This window comes from Neolamprologus brichardi, chromosome 2 (assembly GCF_056152115.1).
Source record: "Neolamprologus brichardi isolate AB-2024 chromosome 2, ASM5615211v1, whole genome shotgun sequence".
Taxonomy (NCBI): Eukaryota; Metazoa; Chordata; class Actinopteri; order Cichliformes; family Cichlidae; genus Neolamprologus; species Neolamprologus brichardi.
Genome location: NC_142105.1, coordinates 18346351 through 18373796, shown reverse-complemented (window position 1 = coordinate 18373796; position 27446 = coordinate 18346351). Strand labels below are relative to the sequence as shown.

Sequence of the window (27446 nt, the reverse complement as noted above, 5' to 3'; positions counted from 1 at the left end):
AGCAAACGTATATTATCCACGCGATTCTCACTGTTTCTATCTTTTTGCTTAGGTGCCTTGAGTTACCTCATGGTGTACAGCAGAGTCCCATCATCTTTGATCCTCAGCAGTTTATTAGGCATGGTCATGTTATGTGCCACAGACTTTTTCCCGTTGTGAAAGAAGGTGTCCGGGGTCCAAATCTTACTCGCCATCAGGTTGTTCAGGGGCAAAATATTCATTGGTCCATGAAATTTTAACCTCTCGTCCTTCCAGCTTTGCCGGAAGAAAACATCTATGGTGTACTCCTGAGAAAAGATGAGATACGTTCATGAATTAATCTCACTATATTATTACTTCTCTTATGACTTAGGTTCCCCATGTATTAAAACAAGGCTCATTCCCACTCAAAAAATGCTAAACTGCACACTGATGGGCAGTTCATCACAACTAACTTCACCTGCCAGCTCTGCCTACAGAGCTGGCAGGTGAAGTTAACCTTAACCTTTCCCTTTTTCCAAATAGCGAGTCTCCATGAAGGTGAGACCCACACTCGCCCTGTTCCTTCACAGCTTACTCAGTTGCTGTTTTCCTAAGCTGACTCTGAGGCCAACATGACCCCCTTAACCTGCAATACTGTGTTGTCAAAAGACACCACACAGCAAGGATTAAGGGCAGAAATCAGTGCACCGTGAAATGTGTATACGTGTGAATGTTCGTGTCCGTGTGATTCACACACAGCAAGTGAGGGTGAGAAGCAGAAAGAGATACTTTTTTTTTTCTTTTTACTCGTCATAGTTGCAAAGCCTGTGACATTTAGATGTCGGGACATTGAAACTGTGGATTTTATGGTATAGCAGCTCGGACTCTGAGAGGGCCTGCTTTAGTATTTCAGTTCAGGTCTCATTTAGTAAAGTTTAGCAAAAGTCATTAAAAAATGTCTGAACGTGAACAGTGTGGTTGTTGAAAGACGGAGCATAAATGAGGTCAGTAAGCTGTGGTTCTTACGACACATAGGTTTAGGCTAACTGTAAACCTATGTGTTGAGCTCTCTTCTAAAACATTCTGCATCCTTCTAAATTATTAAAAACACATTCTTCCACCTCAACATCAGACTGGGAAGCCTGGTCCTTCACTTTGATGTTTGTGCACACTGGGTTATTTTGGGTAACTCCTACATATACCACTGTGATGTCCTAAAGTAAGCACTATGCATTAATCCATGACAAGAATACAATGTTACTCCTTTTTGCTGGGAGCTAAAATGGAGCTGGTTTACAAAATAAGAGCTTTTTTTGGTTGTTTTTCTTTTTAAAAACCTTTTTTGTTCGTAAGATATGAAGATAATTCTCGTACCAAACATGGCGGAAGTTTAAAAACGATGAGGTCATTGTTTGTAATGCCAGTAAGGAAAAAAGCTCAGACTTTAGACTGATCAAAAATACTCAGTTTCATACATTTCCCCCCCTGGCTCTCAGTGACATCAGCTGAATTTCCATTTCTGGATGATGTCTCAATGGAACCCAATATGATTTTTGTCTTCATGTCAATTTTATTTCTACATTTCGACATGATAAAAGCCTTTAATGGTCACAGTAGGCAAGTGAACTAGGTTTTTCTTACTTAGTGATCGTGGCTCAATCACACTAGAGCAAAAATAGGACAACTACCTTGCAACTAGGAAACATTTGTGGTTGCCTGGTGAATTCTTTTGTTGTCAAAGAATGATTTCAAGTAGTTGAGGCAACAGACTGGTCACTCAGAAGTTATTTGTGCAACACGTGCCTGTCTGTGACCACTTTTAATTGCAAAGTAATTGCACAGGTTTCCTGGGGAGAGACAACCTGTCTCCAAACAGTTGGAGTCCAACTCTTAGACAGTTATATATTTTTATTATTCCACCTGTGATAAATAAAACACAATAAAATATAAATATTTTAGAAACTGTTATTTATTAGGCAAATAACAAACTGAATTTTCAGGTTTATCACGTATCAGAAAAACCCAGTAACTAACTATTATGTGACGTCTCTGTGTTTACAATTTTTTCTGCTTTTTAACTATGAAAATGAGAATAATAGGTACACTTCAAATGCTGGGCTGGCAGCCTTATGCTATCTGACTCTATCTGTATTTCATTTTTATAATAAATATTGATTGCTCATTTTGTGACTAAGTCCCCTAAAGTAAATACTGTTCATTTTTTCTATTTTTCATCTTATTGTTTTTCTTCCTTTCGGTGGACCTTATATAAATCTTATATGTGGCCACCTCAGCAATCGTCTGAATTTCTCTAGAGTATCTGAATAAAGCAGACAGATCAGATGAGAATATTTCATCCTGTTTCTCATTTTTTATGAGGCATATATCTCACAGCAGAGCCTGAGATAAATAATATATTTTTAACCAAGTAATGTGTTTCCAAACCTGAATATAAGGGATGATTTTAGCAGTGACTTCCTCCTTGGGTTATAAGCGAGGTCATCAGTGATGGCCTCTGCCAGTGAAACTGAAGCAAAGGAAATTTTCCTTTGAGCTGTTTGTCTGTCTGTCCATCTGTTTATGTTCAAGATGTTTTTAGAAGGAGACATCAGAAATCATTTGGCCGACAGATCACCCTCTGGGCCAATTAGCTGATGAGATGTGGGTGGTCATTTGGATCTGGGATTTTTGCCATATGATTTAAAAAATAAATAAATACATTTTAATAAATTTTAGCCTCAAAGATTTATTATTTGGTGTCTTTGTCCCACTCTCTATAAGTGCTGATTTATGTTTGGCCGAGAGCCGTGTTGTTCACATATTTTTCAGAGAACATTGCATTGAACTTAACTGCTGAATCGATGAATTAATCACTTGGAAAAATGAGCCTTTAGCAATTGAAGGGAGGCTGATGATATGATGCGAAGGTGGGCGCGTGTTTCAGAATGATAAACAGGAAAGCCCAGGATAAACAAAGCAGTGACTTGAATAACAAGAAGACTTTCAATAATTTATGAGATGAAAATTGTCAGATGAATAGACATCGTGACACAGTGAGGATTACTCGTCCTACTTCAGTACTGTAGTGTTTGTATGTGTTTGTGTGAGGGGAAGACATAATGAAGGTGAAATTAAAAGAAGTATTGTTTCTTCTTGAAGCACGAGCAGGCTGTGAGAGAAATGACAGTAAGCAGAGTGAATAAACGTCCGTTCGCTGCACTCACCATGTCCGTGTCTGAAACTGGTCCAAAGCTGGTAACATAGATGTTTGTTTTCACCTCAGTTACTCTGTCTGGATCAGAGAAAAACTGTTAAAGACATCAAGACACAAAAGAAGCGAGTTTACGCTGAACTTTCTTTCATTTTTAGTATTGTTCAAAAGTTTGCCACATATCCTCGAAGCTTGAGGTGATTTACAGAGTATTAAACAAAAGTTTTGATCTTTTTTCTTCCATTTTCAGGAATAGCTACTCAGTTTATCAGTGTATCTATAATCAGTAATTACCTCTCTATATGCAAGCGCTGGGATACGTGGAGTCATTTCTGGGCTGGAGTCATAATGGCATATGCACAAAGATCTTATACTTTATCGGAGCTTCATCAAGTAAGTGCTTTTTCGGAGGTACATGGATACTGCTGCTGCTGTAATCACATATTAAAAGCAATTACTAAGCTAAACTCGGGGTGGCTTTTAGTCGTTATTATTTCTATTTGTGTGATGTTGTTTCAGGAAGTTATTTGTCATCATTACCATACAGACAGAACTATATTATGTGCAAGATCACCTCACCTACTGTCAAAGATTTATCTATCAGGACACAAGATCTTAAAATTCAGCAAACTCTAATGAGTATCAATCAGGACATATTAAACCTTGCAACTGTTTATTTGTTCATATTAAATGTTAAAATTCATGATCAGAAAATATTAAACAAGTGTGGCTTGTTTGGAAGAGCCGCTGGCAGAAAGCCTCCTCTCTCCAAAAACAAACATGGCAGCATGGATCTGAACAAACCACACGACCTCTGGAACAATCTCCTTTGAGCAGATTAGACCAAAGTGGAGCTGTTTGTCCATAATGCACAGCACTGTGTTTATGAGTCGACCATAAGGAAAAATAGTCTAGTGTCAAATACGGGGCCAAACTGGGTCATGCAACATGACAATCATCCCAGCCCACAGCAAAGCTATAGCAGAATGGCTGAAGAAGGAAATAATCCAGATGCTGCAATGCTTTGAAATGATAAAACCTTAAAGGAGCTGTGGATGGACAAAAGTCTGCAGCCTGCAGAGCTAAAGTGAAGCAGCATTGTAAAGATCCAGGTCCAAATTCCTCCACAATGATGTGAGAGACCCATAAGGTCACGTGGAAAAGGATTATTTGAATCAGGTGTTCTTAGTTTTTCAGACATTGCTTCTGCATGTTGGCTTAGTTCATGTTAAATAGACAATAACATGGTTTTATTTTTGATTCAGATTTTTTTTGTTACGTCCTGATATGTAAAACGTTTAACTGTAAGAAGGTGTGCCTTCTTTATCACACAACTGTACACGTGACCTTTGAAATGCTCGCTCAACCTCTGTTAGATTACACGTATTGAATCAAAGCAACATGTAAGTTCAAATTTGACCTAAATGTTCACAGCTATGGAAAAGCAAGGCCTCGCATGTTTCCCGTTCCAGTGACAATGTGCAACTGCATCAGCGCTGCTGCATCAGCTCCGTTCGCTCTCTCTACACTCCTGCTCTTTGAAATATTTACTGAAGATAAATCTCTTGTGCTTGGTCGATTCAAAAAGCTTCCATGTTTCATACTACGCTCTCTTCTACACAGCGAAAAGCATCTTACATACCACCTAAAAAATACTTCACTTTAAGAAAAGCTCTCTCATGCATGGCAAGGTGAGCTGCCATCCACAATCCCTCTGAGACATATCATAGAAATGGTTGATAACAGTGTCAGTAGTTTGCAGTTTGACTGTTCTGTCTTTAATTACATATTACCAATCAGGGTGTCACCCACATTTCATTCCCCTGCAGGTATGTGTTGTCTCCAGTAGTAATAAGTGTTAAAAAAGGCCAAATGTTTCTCCCTGGCTTCTAATAAACATGTTTTCTTCCACCTACATTTGAGCATCGGTGGAAACCGGTCAGCGTTTTGATAACATTCATGCAGCTAAACTACTCTATAAATCACAGGCTTAATATAAAATATTACCACCGTTCACCTGCTTATAAGATAACGTTAATCAGAGGCTGCGGCAGGCTGAGGAGTAATAGGTTCAATCTATTTAGCTAGACATGCCACTGGGTGCATTTATTCATGTAAACCAGGCTATGGAATGTAAATAAGGCAGACTGAGATTCATCTTTTATTTTTACTCTACCACAGAGACCTTCATTTGTTTGATTTATAATTGTAAATACATTTGTGCCTCAGTAAAAATGTCCTGTATTACTTTCTCTTGTGACAAAGAATGGTGCATTTTAGCATAAGGGCTTAATGCACTGTAATATACTGAGTCTCTCAATGGCTGTGACACTATATATCCTGTTTAATCCAAGTGTGCTGGTCATGTGTTGTAATGGGTGAATGTTTCATCTCTATACCATTTACTGAGCTTGCTACGTAATATTAAAAGTATTGTACAATTGAGAATTACTAACAGGAGCCACCATGACACAAGATGAACAGAAAGACTGGGAAAATTCATGAGGGATGATTTCGCCACCTGACATTGTGATTTATTTAATCTTTTGACTGTTTAAAGAAGCTATCAGTTATCATGTTTATATTAAATCTGAGCAAATGTATGATTAATAATTTTTGTATAGTATTAGGGCTGAGGGCTGGTTTCATTAGCTATTTATATGATGGAAAAATAATGTTGTCATTTTCTTTGTTCCTGGCTGTTTTTCCTTTAATGGAGGTTAGTGTTTGCCATGAATTTCCTTGAAGTCTCATTGCATTTCTTCACTGTTTAGTATTTTGTAGTTATTCTTTGTACTTTGTTGTAAATCCATTCTTTCTTTCTTTTTTACAAAGAGTCTTGTCGAGTTGTGATATTTACTATTAAAGGTGATGCTTTTGGCACACAGTACTGTGCAGAGTTCTTGTGCCATCCCTTTTTTCTCCATATTTTGGTTCTGAAGAGACTTTTTTTTAATTAGTCTTGAGCCAATGACACTGACACTGGCTGCTATTTCTACTCATTTTCAGTCCAGTCCTTGCAGCTGATTATTGTCAGATGACAGTTTTTGTTTGTTAAGCCACTTCACATTGACCTATCAGTCACTCATTCATAAAAACCTAAGCGATGAACCTGTGTTGTGTCTAGGGTTGCCAACTCCCTGAGAAATAAATAAGGGACACCTTGTGGCCAGGGCCGGGCGACCCAGCTGTCTTCACCCTTCCCAGTGTGGTGAATTTTTTAGCTCTTTTTTTGTGTGTGAAATTATTTTTTTTAACCATTTGACTTGAATTTGATTTAAGTAGATGCATATTCTTTGTGATATCAACACATGGGAAACAAATATCATTTAGCCATTTATTTTTAGCTCAAAATGACAACATTAACACAATAAAACAGGTCTCTTTCTTAAACAGAAGCCTGTCACGCTTAACTTTTGAGAATAAAAGTAAATCTTTCTTTAAAAGAACTCTGTCCTGCTTAACTTAAAATTATATAAATTAATAGAAAACAATAGAAAGAAAAATATTCTTGTAACAGTGCACATTTAGTGCATTTAGTGCAATTGGCTTCAGTAGAGGCATTATTTCAGCTTTTGCTCCCGTTTGTAAACCCACTTGTTCCCATGATTACGCATCATAACTCATCATCATTATTCATCTATGTATTACTTTTATGTATTACTCATCTATTTGTTGTAATCATATATCCTTGCAGTTGTTTATTACACAAAATAAATTATATTATCACACTTCTGGCCACATAGCGCTGATATTCACTGCACATGCCCATTTTAACCTTAACCAGAGGGTTTAAAAACAAACAAACCCGTGTTTACATACCATATCTGCTTCTGCCATGGCCTGGTGGACAAAAATTGGTTAAGGGTTCCCCGAGCTTTCACGCCCCTCATGTTCTTCATGTGCCCACCATTAGAAGCATGCCTATGGAAAAAGTGCGCCGGCACACAGTGCAGTGCGCTTTATAGGTGTTATCGTGCACTTTTCCAGCCAGGTGTTTTCCTTTTCCCATTCTTCCCTGTACTTTTGCAGCCTTGTTTTTCTTTCTCTGAGGGGAACAAACATTGCTGGTCTAATGCTGGGCTTACACTGTGCGATTTGTGGCCCATTTTGAGCCGATTTTTGAGTCATGCGACCAATTTGGTGATCGGCCCGATTTTGGCCTTCATCGTGCATCGTGTAGTATATGTGGGGTAACGAGAAGCGATTAACACCTCACGACCAGCTCCCGATCATCAATCGCTCGTGAGGGTGTCACCGCAGCCGCTCACACTGCTCACGCGCAAACACGTAAACGTCGGTGAAAAAGACGGAGCAGCAAGGCTGTGCAGCGTGTGATCTGGACTCCGCTAGTGAGTCTGAGGAATTGCACGGTGTGAACGCGTCAGCGCGGTTAGCTTGTTAACGCGTTAGCGCCATGCAGCCCTCGCACTGGGCGATCTCCGTTAACTTCCTAATGGAGATTTGTCGCGTTGGTGTAGTTATGGTGTTAACGTCATTTTAACAAGGTTAACACTGACAGCACTACTAAAAATACAATTTATTTTATGTCTTTAGGCACTACCAACCTGTCACTAACACATTTGTTCCCATTTTTTTTTTGGCTGAATCTATGTAAAATGCCAAAGAAAACACAGACTGACAATATAATATTTTTTTGTTCCACCAAGGTGATTCCAAACGAGCTGTTAGTTGAAAACGTGGCATGTCCTGGTATGGGGTGCACTGTGTTTATCAAACAATTTGAGGAAGCTGGACAAAAGAAGAAGTGGCAGATCTAAAACCCTTTCCACAGCTGATGAACAGTTTCTGAAAGTCATGTCATTAAGAAATCAGGGGAAAAACCCCAGCAAAGACCAGACACAGGACCTGAGAGATGGCTCTGTCCCTTCAGCTGATCCATCTGCTGTTCACTGAAGCCGCACTGGAAATCTTATCTTAGAAATGAAAGGTGGCTGTAAAGAAGCCATTCATTCTTAAGAAAAGAAAACAGTAAGAAGAGGCTGGGGTATGTCAAATTACACAAGAAATGAACTGAAAATCAAGCCTGGAGAATTATTCTTGTTGTAAGTCAGCTCTGTATTTATAACAGTTATAAAGTCCATACATGTTCTGTGTGGTGCAAAGGATCAAAGACATTTAAAAAGATACCAGAGGACTCAAAAGAGATAACTTTACAACAGCAAACATCGTGGTGCAAGAACTTTGATGTAGTTTACTGTATATCCAAGTGACCACTAAAATGAAAGATCATGTATATTGGACTTCAAAATAACTGAACAAATAAGGGGCGGAATTTTAAGATGACTGCTGAGAAGCAAGACTTCTAGATGGACTTTGATGGAGCTTACAACAGAAAGGAGACAGCCTTTGTTCTCTTTTCAGGATTTTGGGAGGCTACAGCTTTAACATTAATGATCAGGATTTGTTTTTTGAGGGTTTTATTATTATTCACTGTAATTGTGTTTTTGTATTGAGCGTACTTTGCAGAGGGTGCTTGAAAATGAGAAAAAACACCCTCTTGTCTTGTTGGTTTCATGGAGCTGGCTCTTCATTTTAAGTACATTTTATATGCAAATGCAGGCCCAATGTCATTTATCATGCCTGATTCAGAAAACGATTTAATCAAGTAAAGTAAAGGATTTTTGCTATACGACTACACACACTCATTCTCACATACACACAAAAAGAAATCACAAACCAGTATCAAAAGCTCCTCAAGAATAAACGAACACAGGTCTGTAAAAACCAAATCCATCACCAAATGGTAGCTGCACTCCATTTGCATTGTACCAGTGGGACAAATTCAGAAGCAAAACTAGCTTTTTTATTTATTCATTTTAGTAGCAAACCTAGAAAAGCACTGCCTTCAGGGGAAATACGTGCTTACTATTTAAAAATATCAAGAGTGCATTTAATGCCGGAGGACATTAGAATATTTTATTTAAGGGAGCAAGGACAATACCTAAAGTTCATTTATTCAGCAGCAGTCACAAACACGTGCTTTTCATATAATCTGAATCATTTGGTACAGATGGGCCTGCTGAACCATGTTTAATCAGTAAGACACAACCTGCCTGTGTTAGAGACTCTGTGCATTCCACTGTGCAACCATCCAAATGTCAACTTAACTCTTGCCAGTTTCAATGGAGATGAAGAGAAGCAGCAAAATGACAGACTGTTAGAGGGAACAGATTTGACTTGAATGAACAAAGCACTACATATTTTAGGAGCTGCTCATAAATTAGCGTTGTGTAAAAAACTCATCCAGATTACTCCGTCACACAGGTGAGGAGGGAAGGTCAGTTAACCCTCTTCACACGTCGACGCCTGTTGCAGCTGCAGTGAATAATACTGGTGAACTATTTGGTCTGTGCAGTTATAAAAGTTTTTTGACATTTTAGCACAAAGCAGTAGAAACCTTGGCATTGGCATCATTTAAAAATCAGAGTCCAATTAGAAGACGCAAGACGTGATTATATTAATTTTTATAGCTTGATTAATAAAAATTTATAGCTTGAGTTTGTTTCCAGAAGGGGTTTACTTGTCTTTGTTGTTTGGAAATGTTTGGTTTCGGTTTAGTTTTTATTAGATTTAGTCTTTCTTTACTGCGTAGCAGTATTGTTCAGAATAGGTATGACAAACTCAAAACATCTCAGATCATAACGTCAAATTTTAAACAAGGAATAAAACCTAGAACATTTCCTGTATATTAATTTCATTTTAGTAAGTTTGTGAATACACAATATCCAATTTCCAATTTGACGCGATGCCACTGGTATGAATGAACTTGTTAAACTTGTTACAGTCCAATAACTCCAGCTACTTATCTTATTCGTTTTTAATCTTTATTTCTCTTCCATCAGTTGCATTTGTGTCAACAGCTCTCTTTATCCATCACCATATCATAACAGCACAACAGTCACAAACTGAATAACAACACACCTGCCGCTAATTACGTGTGTCTACCTTAAATACATTCACACAAACACACCTTACCGAAAAACACAAAAGTTGACCCCTAGCGGCACGCATAAGATAACAACCAAAACTTGGCTCCTGCACCTATACCTCACCCTTATCCAAAATATTTTACATTACCAGACAAATCCCAGGTACTTACATCTTTTGCAAATAAGGATAAAAGGATAACACCTGATAACAGGGCATTAACTTTTTTTGCCCTTTTAGCTGCTTTGATTGCTCATACCAAGGCTGCTCGCCTGTGGATGGCTCTGGGCTCTGGATACCTTTAGCTTTAGCTACTTTTAGCTTGTTTAAAGTTTCCATGATTAGGTTTATCGTTGCAAACATTTTCTTGATGATCCTTTGAGATTTAATAGTGAAAGAGCTTCCAACTTACAACATGTTAATGTTACACACACATGAAATGGGCTGGTTTATAATCAAACATGTGTGGGGCTAAGCGGTTAATCACCAGTCAGGACTGAGAGCGCTGGAATTCTGGTCATCTCCAGTAAAAAACACTGGTCCCAAACATCAAAAGGACTTTTTGTTGTTGCTTATGGTTACTTCCCAGTAAAGGAGAAATGTTCGATTTTAGACAATAAAAACCTTTTGACATGTAACTGTCTCTGATAGGTATAGCACTGAGCATGAAGTCATGGATAGGTGACAAATTTCTGGAGGGGGTGAAAAGCAAATTAGTGGCAGAAGTGTGAATACGAACAGAAGTGAGCTTCCTCACAGTCACACTAATGATGATGAGGAGCAACTGTGTGTTCTCTGTTCACTTTCTGCAGCCTGGCTCAACTTCAGTGAAAGTGTCTGAAAAAAAATGCTGCATTTTCAAAAGAGCACTTGAAACAGATGACAAGTATGAAAAATACATGTCAGATTAAAACAATTTAGTCCACAGTCTAGTTACATTATCTATATCAGAGAAAATACACAGTTATGCATGTGAAAGCCTGCTTTAAGTAAATTTGCTCTAAGTAAATTCTGGAGACATTTGCAGCCTAAACCCACACAGCTATTCACTCATGGTTAAAGAAATTGTAGCTGCTTTTTTCTTCTCCCCTGAAACCCCACAAAGGGAAACGTGGGTTCATCTTCCCAATCTTTATCATATGATCATTGCTACAAACTGTAAAATACCATACCTATACCTCCCTGGTTTATCAGGCTGTAGTTATTCGCTGATTTGCATTGTGTCCGTGTTATGTCCACAGTTGTAACTGTTCTAAACATCTTTAATGATGGAGGATAGTGAAACATTTAAACTGCTACAGGGAGAAAATAGATTTTATACTATACTCTGCATGTGTAATTAGCCTCTACATAAATGACTGAATGTTTGATGACATTGAATCCACTGGCATTCAAGCTGCTTTTCCCTTTTTCTCTCTTTCTTTGTGAATGCTTATGCTTAGACCATGAGAACCGTCAAAGACACTCACCCTTTGACTCTGAGTTTACTGTATGTATGAGTGAGCATGCTCGTGCAGCTGTGAGGAGGCTCTTTTTCAGTTGTTATAAATATGTCATAAGCCAAAGTCCAGTGGAGCGTTAACATGACGTGTTCCCCCAACGCACACACACAGATGAGACATACAGATCTAATGTTTCTGCCGTGTGGAAAACATCTGATGTCGTTTCTGTAGCTGTTTGTTTCCTCCGTACATTAATGGGTACAGTGTGCTACTACACTGTGAGCGTTATGAGGCTTGTGCTCCTGTAGAGGAACACACTTCAAAAGTTTCTGATTTATGCTCTAATGTTTTATTTAAGTGTTTTACGTCAGATCGCTGAGTCTGTGTGTTACACAGACACTTATTCGCTGCTAGCTGTTGGTCCAAAAGCATCAGGTTTTTACTGGCGCGATCCTATCAGTCTGTTTTGGTGTATCAAGCTTATGTGAAATATCAAAAACACAAAGATACATTCTATATTTCTGCATTTTCTAGATACCTGAGCTTTCTTCATACATTGGGGCTTTTTCTGCACAGTAAATAAGCTGGCAGGACTATTACTGTAGGGCCAGTTGAATAGGCTGAGTGCTGCCAAGCTAAAGGAGGTCTGTTCCACATATGGTGGCTCCTGGGCTGGGCTGATGGCCCCAGGAATTTGAATTTCAAATGGCACCAAATCCTGAGGGAGGAGCTCAGCTTTGGGCTGAGGGGCCAGCTGGAAATGCCCAAACATGGAGGATAACGGGAGATGTGAGGATGACGAGTGGAGCGCTGCCGCGTGCGTGAGGCGATGTGATTCTTCAAACAATGAAATCCAAACGCTGCCTTCTGCAGAAAGTGTGAAGCAAAAAATACCAAAAGCCTGTTATGCTTTTAAAAATTTAAATTTTTTAAACATTTAAGGGAGCTCTCAGGAAGTTCTTTTTAATGGCCCCAGCATCAGAGCATACACCAAATGTGTTTATATTCTGATCTAAATATTTTATTATTATTTTTTATTATTTTTTTATTATTTTTAACACTTTTTAATTTACTCATCTGACGACATCAGCCGTTTATACATGTAACCATACCATGTAATTCCAAGCCACCTTCCTACTGTGCAGTGCAGCTACAAAACACTAAGACAGCACAAACCAGCTACACAGTGTCATTAGCCACACATACAATGTCTTTCCTTATGTTTTACACAAATATTCTCACTTTGGTTTTTCCCTAAAAAGTCAAGCAAGAGTAAAACTCTGCAGGGTTAAATGTGGCCACTTTGGCTGCTGTTACTTTCCAGGAAGTGGAGGGAAGTATTATATAATCTAAATGTTTTGTGCACAGAGTGTGTTTGTCAGTTTATTCTCGAGGGGATTGCTGCCAAAGGTTATCAGTACTAGAAAAGCTGATGTTAAATGAAGTGTTCTCACTTCAAATGAGCCGTCAGCCGTTAACAAAAAAGACACACGTGATGTTTCGTAACAGCGTTTGTTCATTTAGATTCTATAAACTGTATGTCTGCACTTCTTCTGCTTACCCCCAAGACCAGGTCGTAGACGGTTGTCATACCCATCCAGCAGGCTGTCCAGGATGCGTGTGAACAGAGTGATGTTGTTTTTAAAGGAATCAGATGTGGCATCTGCATTCACCGATCTAGTAAGCAGAGACATGAAAACAACAAGGGGACACTTCAGCAGTACTCTGATTACATTTTAGATTCAGTTCTTCTCAGCAGCTTGATTTATGAAAAGCACAGTGCTTATTGTAGCTGGCAGAGACTGCATACCAACACAGATATACACGTAACCATGTTTCTCATGCACATGGATGACCCAGTTCCAGCCATCTGATCTGGGAGTCAAAACACAACTGACTATGCAAATCACAGCAGAGATTCATGGTAAATAAATTCAGTTAATGTCCCACATTAAAGCTCTACTTAATCACCACTGTCAACAGCTCTGGTATAACAGCCTCAGGTTATGGGCATATTTTACTTTAAGCAGTCGCTGGGAAAGTATAAACAATATTAATCATTTTTTTCCCCATCTTTAGCTCTTTTTCCTGTTTGAACCACAATCCTTTAATTAGCTTCACTGAAAGCATTAGATTAATGTAGCCTTCATATTTATATTACAGGCCAAAATAGCATATAAATATTTCATTTGTTATTTTCAAGTATGTTCTAGGTTGTGTATTAAAGCCATAAGAAACACAATCATATGAGTATACCAAAATGCTAATTTTCTTTTTTGCTTTGTTGGGCGGGGAGTCATAAAAATTATAAAAAATCTAAATTAGCCTGTAGAGAAAACCTACACCAACTAACTGACCCATTAGTTTAAAAAAATTATTAAAGCGAGCAATAAATATAGATGATTGTACACGTGCTAACATTATCTTACTAGCAGTCTGATTAGCTTGCTAGTTTAGCTTAACTAAGTAAAAGTATCAAATTTAGCCATAAACACAGATGATTGCAGATGTGCTAACATTATCCTGCTAGCAGTTTGATTAGCTAGCTATTTTAGCTTAAACAAAGTATCAAATTTAGCCATAAACACAGATGATTGTATATGTTGTGCTAACAACATCCTGCTAGCATACCTCACTAGATACACAATCACTACTGGGCCTTACGGTACAGTGTTTGATATTTGATACATGTTTATATTGATGTATATCGATATATATTTGATATGTAACCTGAGGACAATGGCTAACAGTACATTTCTACAATGCAGCAGCATCTCCCACTTAATGAAATGAGGTAGATAATAAAACAGCAGCAAAATGGCTGCCATTACTGGTAGCTATAGTTACACTGAGAAAAAAAATGTTAAAAAAAAACAAACAAACAGCTGACTCGGCTAATTCAAGAACAGCAGTTTAGTATGTTTACATTTTCTTTGCTTGCTGGTGACAGCAGACATGCTTAGCATTGAATATAGTGGGAGATGTTTGTCTTTAAGGGTTTCATCAACATAAACCTGTTTTAAGAGAGACAAGGCTGCCAAGTCTGCGTGCAAAAAAAGCAGTTCAATGGGCAAATCAGAACAATCCTAATAAATTTCGCTAAATAATACCACAAATGCAGGTAGATTAATTTGCTGCAAGAGTCCAGTTAAATGCAATGAATGCAACAAAGCTCTACTTATATATGTTTATGGATTATTGTGTATGGCTTTATTTGTTGCTCTCTTTCTAGAAACCAATATATTCTAAATCTGAATACTGAAAAGCACCTTTAATGTCATTAGTATTGTACACTATGTGGGCTTAGTTATAACACCATGTTACAGTTAAGCCTGCTGTGAGTAGTTTTTCTCTATAGTAATGCTATCATTACTAAAGCAATGCCATCCTTATACTCTCCCTAGAGTGCAAAACAACGAGACAAGCAGGGGCATGTCTGAGAGGAAGAGCAAAGTGTCAGCCTCACATGAATGAAGATGAATTTAACACATAAAAATATCCTCTTCAACAAGCTTCAGCAAACATGCTAGGAAGGAGGGTATTCGAGCAGCTGGCGATGTGCAAAAGTAAAAAAATTGACTCCATCGAGCTTCACTGGAGCGCTCACTTGTTGCACTCCAGAGGACAGGAGTTTTTCAGTTTTATTATGAGACAACATTGTGCAGCTCCTGACAACTTCCAAGGTTACATTTCTTTAGTTATTCTTAAACTAAAATGTCATGTTATACTGTTGTTTAAAATCTCCAGGGAAAACACTACCTAGGCTAGTTTTCTCCTTATATTTGACCTGAGATTACAGCCAGTGATTTTGACCTGAGATTACAGCCAGTGATGTAATGCTGTATCACTACTATAGCACTATAATGCTGCAGCTGTTGCTAGCGACACCTGGTTTTGATAGATTTCTGACAGATCTAAAACATTTAAAGGTTTAATATATATGCTTGCTTATGTCATTTTTTGCAGATTAGGTCTACACAACTTTAGCACATTTTTCCTTTGTCAGCACATCAAACTGACAATGACAGTGCTGAAAATAAACATCAACAACAGCCTCAGATTAATGTGCTCTGCAGATTTTTTTTTTTCTTGTAGTAGGAAAAGTCCAGATGTTACTAATAATATTAAAAATGAGTCAGTTTTAATCTTTCCAATGAGCAACCATGGTGTGACAATCAAATCACAGCACATAAATAAAATCAGGACCTTGCAACTAGAAATGAAAGTAAAATGACACAGATTAAATCGCTCAAACATCCATATTGGCCTCATTGTGTGCTAAAGATGTTTACATTTACTTGTGTCACATTGGTTTTGGCTGGTTAAAATCCAAATTTTAAAAAAGAGATGAAAGGATTTTAAAGAGTGTTTCACAATGAGAGATTTCCAAGTTCTCTTGGCACAAAACAACACAATAACAATAATTAGCTAAAATGTAACAACTGATGTATCCAAACAATTTGTTGTTCACCCTGTTAGTCCTACTATCTGCAGTCTGGACGTGGAAAAATGTCTTGAAAACATAAAGGCGCTGATGAGATAGATGACGAAGTCCAGTTTTCAGTATCAGTGTATCAGTGGCATCCTGAAGCCTGGAGGGGAAATCCATGGCCTTATTTGAATCGCCCCTCCTGCTCCTGACGCTGGCTGCCTCTTTGTAAGCGCCTGACTGACCTGATCTGTCACTCGGGCCAATATCAAAAACACACCTTCACACCTGAGCGCCTAATGTGAGGCGTCCTCACACAGCAGCAGGGCGCAGAGCATACAGGAGAGATTTAAAGCCATCTATTTATTTATGCATTTCAAAACATTGATGTCTATGGGAATTTGTAAATGGAAATTAATAACCACACCACACAAACTGTGCATTGTTTAGCCCAGTCATAAGAAATAACAGAGGATAACTCAAATACAATCGAAATCATGAGCCTTTTACTTATACCCCCCCTCCCCCCCACCACCAAAAAACAAACAAAAACCCATGAGATAAGCAGAGCTGCCCCCCTGAGACAAAGTGTGTGATTCTTGGCATGTCTTCACTTCAAGGGGTCTCTCATTCAAAACACTCACCTGGTTTTCCAGAGGGCTGTGAGAGCCAGCAGGCAGACGAGGAGTAAAGGAGCGCTCTCTCTGCTCCACATGGCTGCTTCCACACCTACACACAGGACAGCCGCTGCAATGAATGGAGCCTCGCATTAACAGGCTTGACATGCCAGTGGATTTACAGCCTGTATGTGTTCCATACAGCCAGATTTTATGACACTGATTTCCGGGGATTCCCTTCAGAGCGCCGTAAATCAATTAAAAATAAATAAATAATTAACACAGGGAGGGTGGATGGGCAACTGACAGTAATTAGTATTCACTGACGCGTCTCACTCCTTCACTCGCTGAACATTACTGTTACCAAAAATATGAAGCACCGATTTGAGCCATTTTGATAATACAATCGATTTTAAAAAATGCGGAAATAATCATTAAAAATGTGATTAGATGAAACGTGGAAGAGGGTTAGAGGGATGCATCTTCTCTCCCACGCGTTCTTCTCCGAGCCTGAATGACAGTATGAAAATAAGCGTTTGTTTTGTGCGTGAGGGCGAATGCAAGGGAACTCACCTCAAGTGCAAAAAGTACCCGCTGCAGCTGAATTCGTCGAAGATGCTCAAGAAAGTTAAAGACAATTCACCGCTCTCTTCCGTCTGAACGAGACCCAGTGAGAGCGAGTCTGTCATGAGAGCCAAGATGCAAGCGCCGATAAATCATAGTCCCAGCCAGCAGCAGGAATGCGCCCGAAATACTTTCAGTTTTCCACTATTTAATATCAAAAAATAAAATGGCTAAATAGAAAATAATGTCGGTGAGAGGAAAGGTCTCTAATAAATAAATAAATAAATAAATAATTAATGAAATGAAGTGAAATGTAAACCAGCAGCAGTGAGAGCTGATCCGGGCTTCAAATCGCCTTGTTCAGCATCCTCCTCAGCTGTTAGAGCCTCGATGTGAATCGTGATAAGCAAGAAGCACATCTCAGTCTCCCTCATCTCTACACAAAACTACAAAGGCTGCGAAGGAGACACGCTGGGTCCTAAAGGCGGTTTGGTATGCACTGAGCCTCCTTCTTGCAGCCTAGACCTTGGAATGTGAGGATGTTGTCTCTACTCACAGTCAAATACACGGCGGTGATTACGAGTGCAGCTTCGTGGAATTCTTGTTATTGAAAATGCATTTTTTCTTTTAAAAAAATCTTTATCTAGTTGATCATTTTATTTGAGGTACATATTTTTGATGAACGTGTTATAGCAATGTGTGTGTGTGTGTGTGTGTGTGTGTGTGTGTGTGTGTGTGTGTGTGTGTGTGTGTGTGCTCCTGGTACTCTGGTACTTCTCTGTTTTATCATGCTCCGTCTTCCTGATGTTACCATCCACAGGTAATGTCGAATCTAGCACAATTGCTCCTTTTCAGCTACCACTATGTCTGGTTGGATGGCCAGCAACTGCTTGTCTGTCTGGAACTTGAAGTCCCACGGGACCTTTGCACTGTTGTTCTCAGCCACCTTTGATGGTGTCTGCCATCGGGACTTGAGGACTTCTAGTCCACATATGGCACAGATGTATCTGTGTACTGTCTCAGTCACTTGGTTGTGTCTCTCAGTGCACGCAGTTCCAGCTCAAAACTTACAGCCTGCTACTATGTCTTGGGTAGTCTTGGGGGCACCTTTGTACGGTTTGCAGCTTTGGCCCAATCAGCTGTAGACTCCTGCCTTTATAGATCTGGTACTTACAACCTTTTGAAGACAGACACCATCTGCCTCAGGTATTATGGAGCAGCTCATCTCAGGTGGACACCTGCTTGATGTAATATAGCAGCTGTGTGGTATCGGCCCACATCAGGTGTTGAGGAAACAAGATGAGAAATGAAGCAAAACACATAAAAAGGACTGGGAAAAGAAAAAAATCCCTTATTTTAAGACATATGTAGAAAGATAAGACCTATTTTATTTATGTTTTATCTGGGTAATTCTTTCATCACAGCAGTTGAAATGATGTTGTAATAAATAAATAAATAAAAATCATTACATATATTCTTATTGTCAGACAGATGACATTCTGCCAGGCGGATGTATTGTATTATAGAGAGTGATAGCATATGGTATCAAAGCTATATCTGCCTATATCTTTACTCTACCTATTATGGAGCTCAATCATTGTATCCTGATACAGTGGGTGCTCATTTTAACCTGGCCAGTGTCATCCTTGAGAGCCAAAATCTCAGACTTCAGGCTGCTTTAAACACCCACTTTCAGATTTTTTCCCTACTCCTAGCTCTCTTTTATGTCACTCAGAGCAGTTATCCTTAGTGAGCTCTGGCTGTGAGATGCCCCACCCACCTGCTGTTCAAACTTTTTGTTTAGGAGGGGCAACCAATGTTGGCTTAAGAGGCAAGTTGTGGATTGGAAAAATGAAGCCAACACAAGAGTGTGTCTGTGAGTGTGACTGTGTTTTGTGACCTAAAAAAATCACCAGAATTTTCATCAATCATTCAATTTTTCTCAAGCACACTTGAAGTGAGACGCTCACTAACCAAGTGCATGAAGATAAAAACCACCATTGAATCTCGCACTTTTGCAACATCCTTTACGACCATCAGCCTTTGGGAGCTGTTCTTTCAGTACCACACATGCTGCAGCAAAAGCAGCAGGCATTTTCTCACTACACTCTTTTTCTTTTGCATAACTACCTCTAAATGCAAGAAGCTTGTGTAGAAAAAGAAATCACACAAAAAACTACCTGAAAATATGATAATTTAACGTGACCAACGGAAGAAGCAACCAAGTAAAGAAAAGAGGGGAAATGTTACAACTGAGAAGGTAATTAAAGGCTTTACTGTATTATCTGTGTAAGTGAAAAACTAAAAGGTTAATCCAGCTATGAATCCTTTGCACTCAGATTGTCTGTAAATTCCTAATAAGAAGCATTTTAAGAGGCACAGAAGCTCAGAGTTTGTGTTTTTGCAGCGTAAACAATTTGTGTGAACTAGGTATTAGCGACACATGCTTAGACAGGTTGGAAAAAAAGGGTCATTAACAAGAGCTGGTGAGTGATAACCCAGCACATACTCTCATTTAAGAAGCAGCACACACACACACACACACACACTGAGTCCTCAGGGGTCTGACCATTATCAAGCATACTCCCTCTGCTATACTTCAAACTAGAAGGATGTCCCATTGATCTCCCCTTTAATCAATTCTTGTCATGTGATCGATGAAGTGGGTCATCTCAGTAACGGTGACCCCTGGGCCCTTAGTCAAGTCCAACTTAAGTGAGAGGGAAGGAAACGGGAAGCGAGGACCATCGAGGGCGTCGAGGACAAAATAAACAAATTCTTGTCTTTTATTCTAATCAAATCTGCATGCATGCCTGTGCATATGTTCCTTTTTTTTCCTCTGAACTTGGGTTTTGCTTGCGCTGCTAGCCGCTGGGTTACATACTCTTACAGCACAATGTTTATTGCAAGATGTTGCATCACCCAGCCCACTGCCGGTCCTGAGCGTGTCCCAATTGGACTCAGTGTGACAATGCATATTGATCGAGCCCACGTGGAGGAAGGTAATAATCGCAGGTTAAAAAGTAGCAGCAAAGGTTTAATTAAAACAGTTATTTAACCTGTTGCACGGGGTTTTGTTGGCACTTGCGTGTGAACATTGAAATTTGCCTCAGTCAGGGTGTTACATAATGATGTTAAAAGCCAGTTTTGTGCTGGTAATACTGTGATGGGAGAAAGACTAGATATGCAAAGTATTTCATCATTAGCATGATTAATGGAGGGGTGAGTAACTCCAATCTGTTCTTTCGCTGGCACCACACACTTGCCTATTAACCCTTTGTGTTAGAAGCTACTTGCTTCCAGTACGCTGATTACATGTAAACAGCACAAATGCCAAGGGAGCAATGCAAATGCAGTCTGAGACAAGCAAAGGAATTGACTCATGTGGTTTCAGTCAGCAGGGAAATAACTCAATGATGATCTGGTCAATAAGAAAACACACACACACGCAGGTGACAAAAAAGTGCTTCTGCTGCTTAGCATTTTAACAAGAAGGCCCCCCTCCCCCCGGTCAGAGCAGCTATGAGATGCTTATAGATGCATCTCCCCTCAGAATTTTAAGTCTTTGATATTTGCTCTCTGCAGAACCAAAAGTAAAATGCATTCGAATAAATTGTAAAAGCTATATGAGGAGATATGAGTCACATGTATAGATATAAACACACACACACACACACACACACGGTGTCCTCTGCTGGAGACATCCAGGAACTCACACCTGAGAAAGTGACTGGAGCAGCTTGCAAACATGTCTCCATCAGCTGGATCGAATTTTATGCTTTACCCCGTCAGAGCACCGCACGCAGCTCGGTTTTGCTTGCGTTTGTGATCACACACACGGCAGCTGAACGTGATATCAGACCGCACAGCTTTTCATATGATCCCTACATGAGAGTGAACCACAGCACAGCAGGTGGCTGTTGACTCCAGTGACATTTTGGGAAGAAAATACCTGAGCCTGTCGTCGACTGTGCCGTTGTCAGTTGCATGTCAGCACGAGTCGATTCACTAGGCAATGCTGGAAATGCTAAACCATTCTTGGGCCTGTTACCTCGGCAACAAGCCATGCATGGCAGAAGAAAGATGTTGTGAAAGAAAAAAGATGAGGAGTCCATGGAGGAGCTCTGACACTCTTAAAGTGATAGGTCACCCTTGGAAATCCTTTGTCACACACATGCTGCTCATGAAAATACCAAACCGGCTGACACACAGCTCTCATGTTCATTGCCGTTCATTGTGTTTAAATTAAGGCTCAGTCAAATTAAATTACAATCCATGGCTTGCTGCTGGTGACCTAGATTCAACGTGTCAACTAAAACTGTAATATTTATAGTGTAATGTTATTGTATCTGCTTATAAAATGCTAAGAGAGGCGCAAACAACAAACCGAGTGGGAAGTATAGGTGGAACTAATAACTGTGGCTTTGTTATTCATTCATGTGCAAATGATGGATGCACTAAAACAAAACGGATCGCCCATTCCAAGATGACAGCTCTTTCATTCAAATTGCTCACTGGCTGAAAAAAGGTTCACAGGCCTTTTTCGGCTTTGGGTTCATGGAGCTGCCAAGCTGCCTGAAATTATTCCAGACCTCCTCTGATTTCCTTGTGCTCCCCACAATTACACAAATAGCATAAATTTATTTTTATTAGCTGACTCTTAGAGGGTTTTCAGATGTGATTGGAATAAACAGATGCAAAGAGATGTATTGGGTGTGGATAAAAGCCTTTTTAAAGCTTTTTAAATCACACAATACTGCAACACCAATAACAGGTATTATCCTATAATTACAGAGGTGCTTGGGAGTTTTTGAACCCTTTTAAATTAATGGTGACGAATGATCTTAAACATCATCCAACTTTCATCATTTTACCTGTTAAGGGCAAAAAAGTGTCTGAACCTTTCCTTTGAATGTCTAGTGTGATGTCACTGCGCAGCAATAACTGCAGCTAAACATTTCTAGGTAACTTCCTCAGTACTCATGTTTTTGCATGAATTGCATTCTTCGGGCCTTTCCACCACTTTAAGGCCAAACCTTTACCTTTATTCTCCTCTAACCATTCCTTGGTAGAGGAGCTTGTGTGGTTTGAGGTGTTGCCCTCATACCCACCGTCTCTTGGGATTCAGATCAAGGACAAATGTCCAGATGTTTTCATGTCAAAATTCCTCATATCAATTAGAAATAATGGTTCCATTAATGATAGCAAGTTGTCATTGTAGAGAATCAGCAGCTCAGACCCAAACCATGATTCTACCACCACCATGTTTCACAGATGGGATAAGGTTGTTATACCTGAAGCAGGGTTTTTGTTTTTAGCTAAACAGAACACTGGACATCTACACCAAAACACTTTACTTTGGCCTCATCAACTAAAACTATTTCTGACCTGATCTTTGAGCTGCACTAGCTTCATCTTTGTAACCATTGTTTCTCAGCATCGTCCTGATTGGGGCTCAGGAACAGTAATAACTGCCACTCTGAGACAAGCCTTTAACTCTGGTTTCATCTGTTACAACTCAGATACACACCACTCACTTACTCGCCGCTATACTCACCACGTCGGTCGTGTTGTGCGCACACAGTGACGTCACCACAACACTCTACTAAAGCTGAGGCACAAGTACTCACTGCAGTATGCTCCTGATACATCAGCACTGGTACAGGAGGACAAGAAGTCAAAACTTAAAGCATGGAGATCATGGAGCTTTCTTCTTTGTTTTTCTTTGTTTTTACCACAAAGTCTCATCTTTTCAAACTGTGTTAACACTTCACTTTGTATGATCTATGAATCTCTGAGCTTCTTTACTAATGCATCATTAACCTGGTGGTAAAAACTAAAAATATATTATATACACACTTGTGTCTTAAACCCAACAGCACCAACCACAGTCAGAGCCATTAGGCCTATTTTGGGCGATTGGCCACTCGGAGCTTAGCAGCAGTGATGTAAAGCATAATCTGTCCGTCTGTGGATTGATGAGTTTTGATTGAGTTTTGCAGCATTTTCCATCTTGGTGACCATCAACAACTTTCTAAAGATCCACTTAAATCTACTTTGTTCACTCATGACTTCCACAAATATGTGTTGTGAAAGTCTTTAGTGTCCCCAGTGATTCTTTGACTTTCCCTGTATGTATTTGTTCTTTCTTGTTTCCACTTCCTGTTTATTTGGTTCTCCTGTGCCTTGATTTTCCGTCTTTGTCTTACTTCCTATTCTGTCTCTCTCTTTTTTTTGCCTGTCTGGGTTGCTTTCTTTGTGATTGTCTGCTCGGCCTTTATTGTCCCCACCTTTGTCTTGTTCTACTTTCTGCCCTCCGTGTCCACAGTCTTTCTCTTTGTCACATTGCCTACCTTTTTGTTTGCTTTTAGGGGTTAACATATTTTTTGATTCTTTATCAGGCAGAATAAACGCTCACATTTTGTTGTTTCATCTGCTGCATTTCAGTCCTTTCTGCTGCCAACAGGGTCATTGCAATAATACACCGAAATGGGATGCAGGCATTGGCGATTTTATTCGTTACAAGTGCGGGTGACAAGTCAGTATCTTTACTGTTGGAATGGCATATTAAAAGATGTCTAAAGGAGAACAAATCACCAGGTTTCGGAATGGTTATGAGTAATCAAAAATAGTAATAATTGCACTTGCAGACTCCACAAGACTGAAAGGAAAGTCAGAATGAATGGACAGAGGAGCAGGAGTGGGGATGTAATGGCCTCAACACACTTTGGTGTTTGACTGACATGTGCGGTGCAGAAACAACTCAGCAACACACTCTAGACAACCAGAGATGGAGACAAATAAAAGTTCAGCTTGAGTTCATGCTGTATCAGTGGGTCTGATTTTTTCCCTTCTCCATTATATAATTCAGCAGCTGAAACACAGGCATGCTTAACTTATAAAAATTAAAAGGCCAGCTTCATGACCTTGACAGTGTTATTTATGTGGCACAAGTTTTCTGCTCACACTGCTGCTAATTTCCCTGAGGTTACCAGGGAAACTAAACTGCGTGCAATTCAACGGTCCTCTGTGTTTTGCTGGTCATATTGCATCTTCAGCTCCAGAGTTGCTGTAATTGTCTTTTTTTAACCGCGGCTAAATTTAACCACTGAGCTGGTGTACAAACAGCAAAGAGATAAAGCGTGGGCTCTCGCACCTGCTTTCTACTGTCACACGCCGAAGAACATCCCAGCGTCACGGTACAGTGGAGAAACAGACACAAAAAGGAACGTTTTTACATGTGGGACCTGTAGGTGGATAGATTTATACTGAGGTATTAGAATAGTATGAAGTTAAAAGAAATGAAGGAGTATATTTGGTGTGACTACCTGAAGGTGGCTGCATGAGATATGAGTGCTGGTAAGTGGACAGTACGTGTTGTTTTCTGTGCCGTGTAGTTTATCCATGATTTTTTGGGCAGGTCAGTGATAAGCGTCCAAAACTGTGGGAGGATTGCCAGGGAGGATAAGACCAGCTCAGCAGAAACAGGTAAGTTGCACTGAGAAGGCATTTGAAGCCCTGTAAAGCCGGGAAACAATAAGTTTAGCAGAAAGAATATGCAAAACCACAGGACAGCCACATAGGTGTCTGGTTAACAATCTGAAGAGGCAGGCAGTCTGGCAGAGACTGGTTGTTGATGATCAGCAGGTCAGCAAGCCCACCCAGAGGTGGACCTTTATAAACCCAACCCAAGCTATACTCAAGACACTTGAGTAAAACCAGGCAGACAGACTAGAATCCTATGAGCTTAAAAACAGATGGCTTGTACACATAAAATACCCCATGCACCAAGAGATCTGGGTCAGAGTGCAGGAAGGCACAAGAAAGGAAAGAAGATGAGAGCCTGAACACCGCTACTGCTGGAGCATCTGACAGCGAGTGGGTGGAAGAACAGGTCTGGATAAAAAGACTGTGGTTAATTGTGGCAGCCAAGGATCTAGGAGGAAATGGTGGCAGCCCCATCAGGAGTCCCCACAAACAGAGAAAGATGCCTTCATGAGACCCATGTATATGTCTGTTTTTGTTGCCGTACCACTCCATCTGTACTGAGGTGTACTGCATTGGCTGTCAGCTTGCTGCTACAGTCCAGACATTATCCAGGTGAACCCGTTAAACCTCCAATATTCCATCTACATCCCATCATAATTGCAAAATCAGTAATTAAAGAGAAAAATCTAAACCAAAGTTTCTCCCCAGACTTCCTTTGTGGCCATTTCTTAAAACAAATGAAAATGCTTCTTTAGGACTTGCTTAGCTGTGCTGTAAAAAGGCTGTTTCATGTCAACAAGAGGTTTTTTTGCTACTTAAGGCAACAGAGATCAAGCTGGAGACAGAACACTGAAACATTTTCATCTTAAAAAGTTGACTTTGTTTCAGATTTACATATCCAATATACATCGAGCAACATCATTCGTTTGAAGCCCATTTAGTCATGATGCTGGGATTTTGTACTATTTAGTTTCTGGTAAGAGGGTCTGAGTTTGGGTCTCTGCCGGGGTTTAATTTTTGTATTCCTGCTTATTTTCACATGATTTGTTAGGCTGCTGGATTTCTTAGTCTTGTTTCATGGTCTGGTTTCAGTGTAATTGGAACCTGTAGTCCTGTTTGAGTTCAACTATGTCTTACAGGTGGCTGCAGACACTCACTGTTGTACCGCTCTCCTGGCCTCCTCTGTACATATTGTTGGCAATTTGAGCAAAAAAATTCAAATTTGGATCCAACACCCAATAAGAGCTGTTTTGACTCCAGCTCTTGTGTAATTTGGCATACCTCAGACCATTTCTGATGGGGCTTCAGAAAACAGGAAATGGATCAACTGAGGGCCAGATGCATCTCTCAAATCCTGCGCCAGCTCTTTGCTGGACTGTTAGATCATGTTCAACTATCTGTAATTAAAGAATTATAGATAGGTTTTATGTTTTTTTGTTTTGTTTTGGGGGGTTTCTGCATTCAGAGTACATTTACAGTTTCTTTTATGCCTCAGATCTAACAATTACCATTATTTATCTGACAGGAGAATGATAATAAAGTTAGTAAGTGTTCTCATTATGCAGTTTCTCTTAGTGTCTTGTCAACAGTAGTCATCGGCTTTGCTTATCAAGGGCTGTGACATGAAACTGGCAAAGCAACTCACCAGCTGCTGCTGTCCCAGCATGGACACATGGAAGGATTTGTCTTTTTATCTCTGCATCTTATGGTGACATTTTTCAAATCTATTTTCAGTTTTGTTCTTTATCTTAATGCATAAGGGATTTTGTGTGTTGCTTCCACCTGACACAAAGGCAACAGATGTGTGGATTACTGGATATGTGGCAACTCATGTAGGTTTAGGCATCTTTGATGTTGGACTTTTATCAAATACAAGCCTGTGAGAAATATCGGGTAACCCACACTCACATTTCTATGAGCTGTTACTTTTTTCAATAAGGAAAAAATACTTGTTGACAATGCTGCTGGAGCTCAATAAATTAAACCTCATAGTATTTCACCATTAACAGACTCGTTTAAGAAACTGAAGTTGTCTGTAAATGAAGTTAACAGCTACTTAGCAAAGCAGAGAAAGGCCATAGAATTAGTGGCTTTTTTCATGCTTAAGCTAATCAAAAGGATGCATTTCCAGCCTTAGTTAAAACCTATAATTACATGAAAGCTTATCACTTTACCCCTCTATCTAGCATGCATGTTTTTAGCTAAATGCAGCTAGCTTATCTATAATGTAGTCTAGCTCAGAAAACACTCTGAATGGTCAGTCAGTCAGTGTTTTGTTATTTAACAGAGAAAAAGAACATGGTACTTATACACTGGCTAGTGTGTACATTACACCTTCCAACAACTGTCCAACAAAGTGATGCATTCTCATAAACTTAAAATTAATCCATTAAAAATACATAAAAGCAGTTTGTGGAAGCCTTCATGTTGCCCTGCAGTCTTGGACACAGTTGCCAAGATGGACATCGCCATTCAACCTAATCACATTTTATGTGGTTAGAGACGCTACCATTGACCACATACATAGCATGGCGAGGAGAGGAAAAGCAACCTGTCAGATTTCAGGTGCCTGGGAGGCAAATTTTAATTTGTACCTGCTCATGATGTTTTTCCACGTGAAGCAGAAGGCTGTTTTCACACTACAGCTCAACCGATGTATCTGTGGGCCGATGTTATTGGCCTGTATTATGTATTTTCTGATATATAACAGCCAATAAATAAAAATAACAAAGAATAACAAGAAGAAATACACTCTAACCATGTTTCAAGTGTTGATGCTAAGT

At 39.5% G+C, this 27446-nt stretch overlaps 1 protein-coding gene across 2 annotated transcripts in view; it reads right to left on the bottom strand.

Annotated features, from left to right (window-relative positions):
• The window catches only part of gabra2b (gamma-aminobutyric acid type A receptor subunit alpha2b), a 36704-nt gene extending 19126 nt beyond the window's left edge, over positions 1–17578 (bottom strand). Inside the window, exons 1-5 of one of the 2 annotated variants that reach the window (XM_006781855.2) lie at positions 17185–17578; positions 16639–16741; positions 13127–13242; positions 3186–3253; positions 67–287 (exon numbers count right to left, since the gene is read on the bottom strand). In XM_006781855.2, coding sequence (XP_006781918.1) covers positions 67–287; positions 3186–3253; positions 13127–13242; positions 16639–16709 — 476 coding nt within the window. In that variant the 5' untranslated portion in view covers positions 16710–16741; positions 17185–17578. The remainder of the gene's footprint in view (positions 1–66; positions 288–3185; positions 3254–13126; positions 13243–16638; positions 16742–17184) is intronic. The other variant, XM_006781856.2, reaches the window with a different exon arrangement.
• Between the last annotated feature and the right edge of the window lie 9868 nt (positions 17579–27446).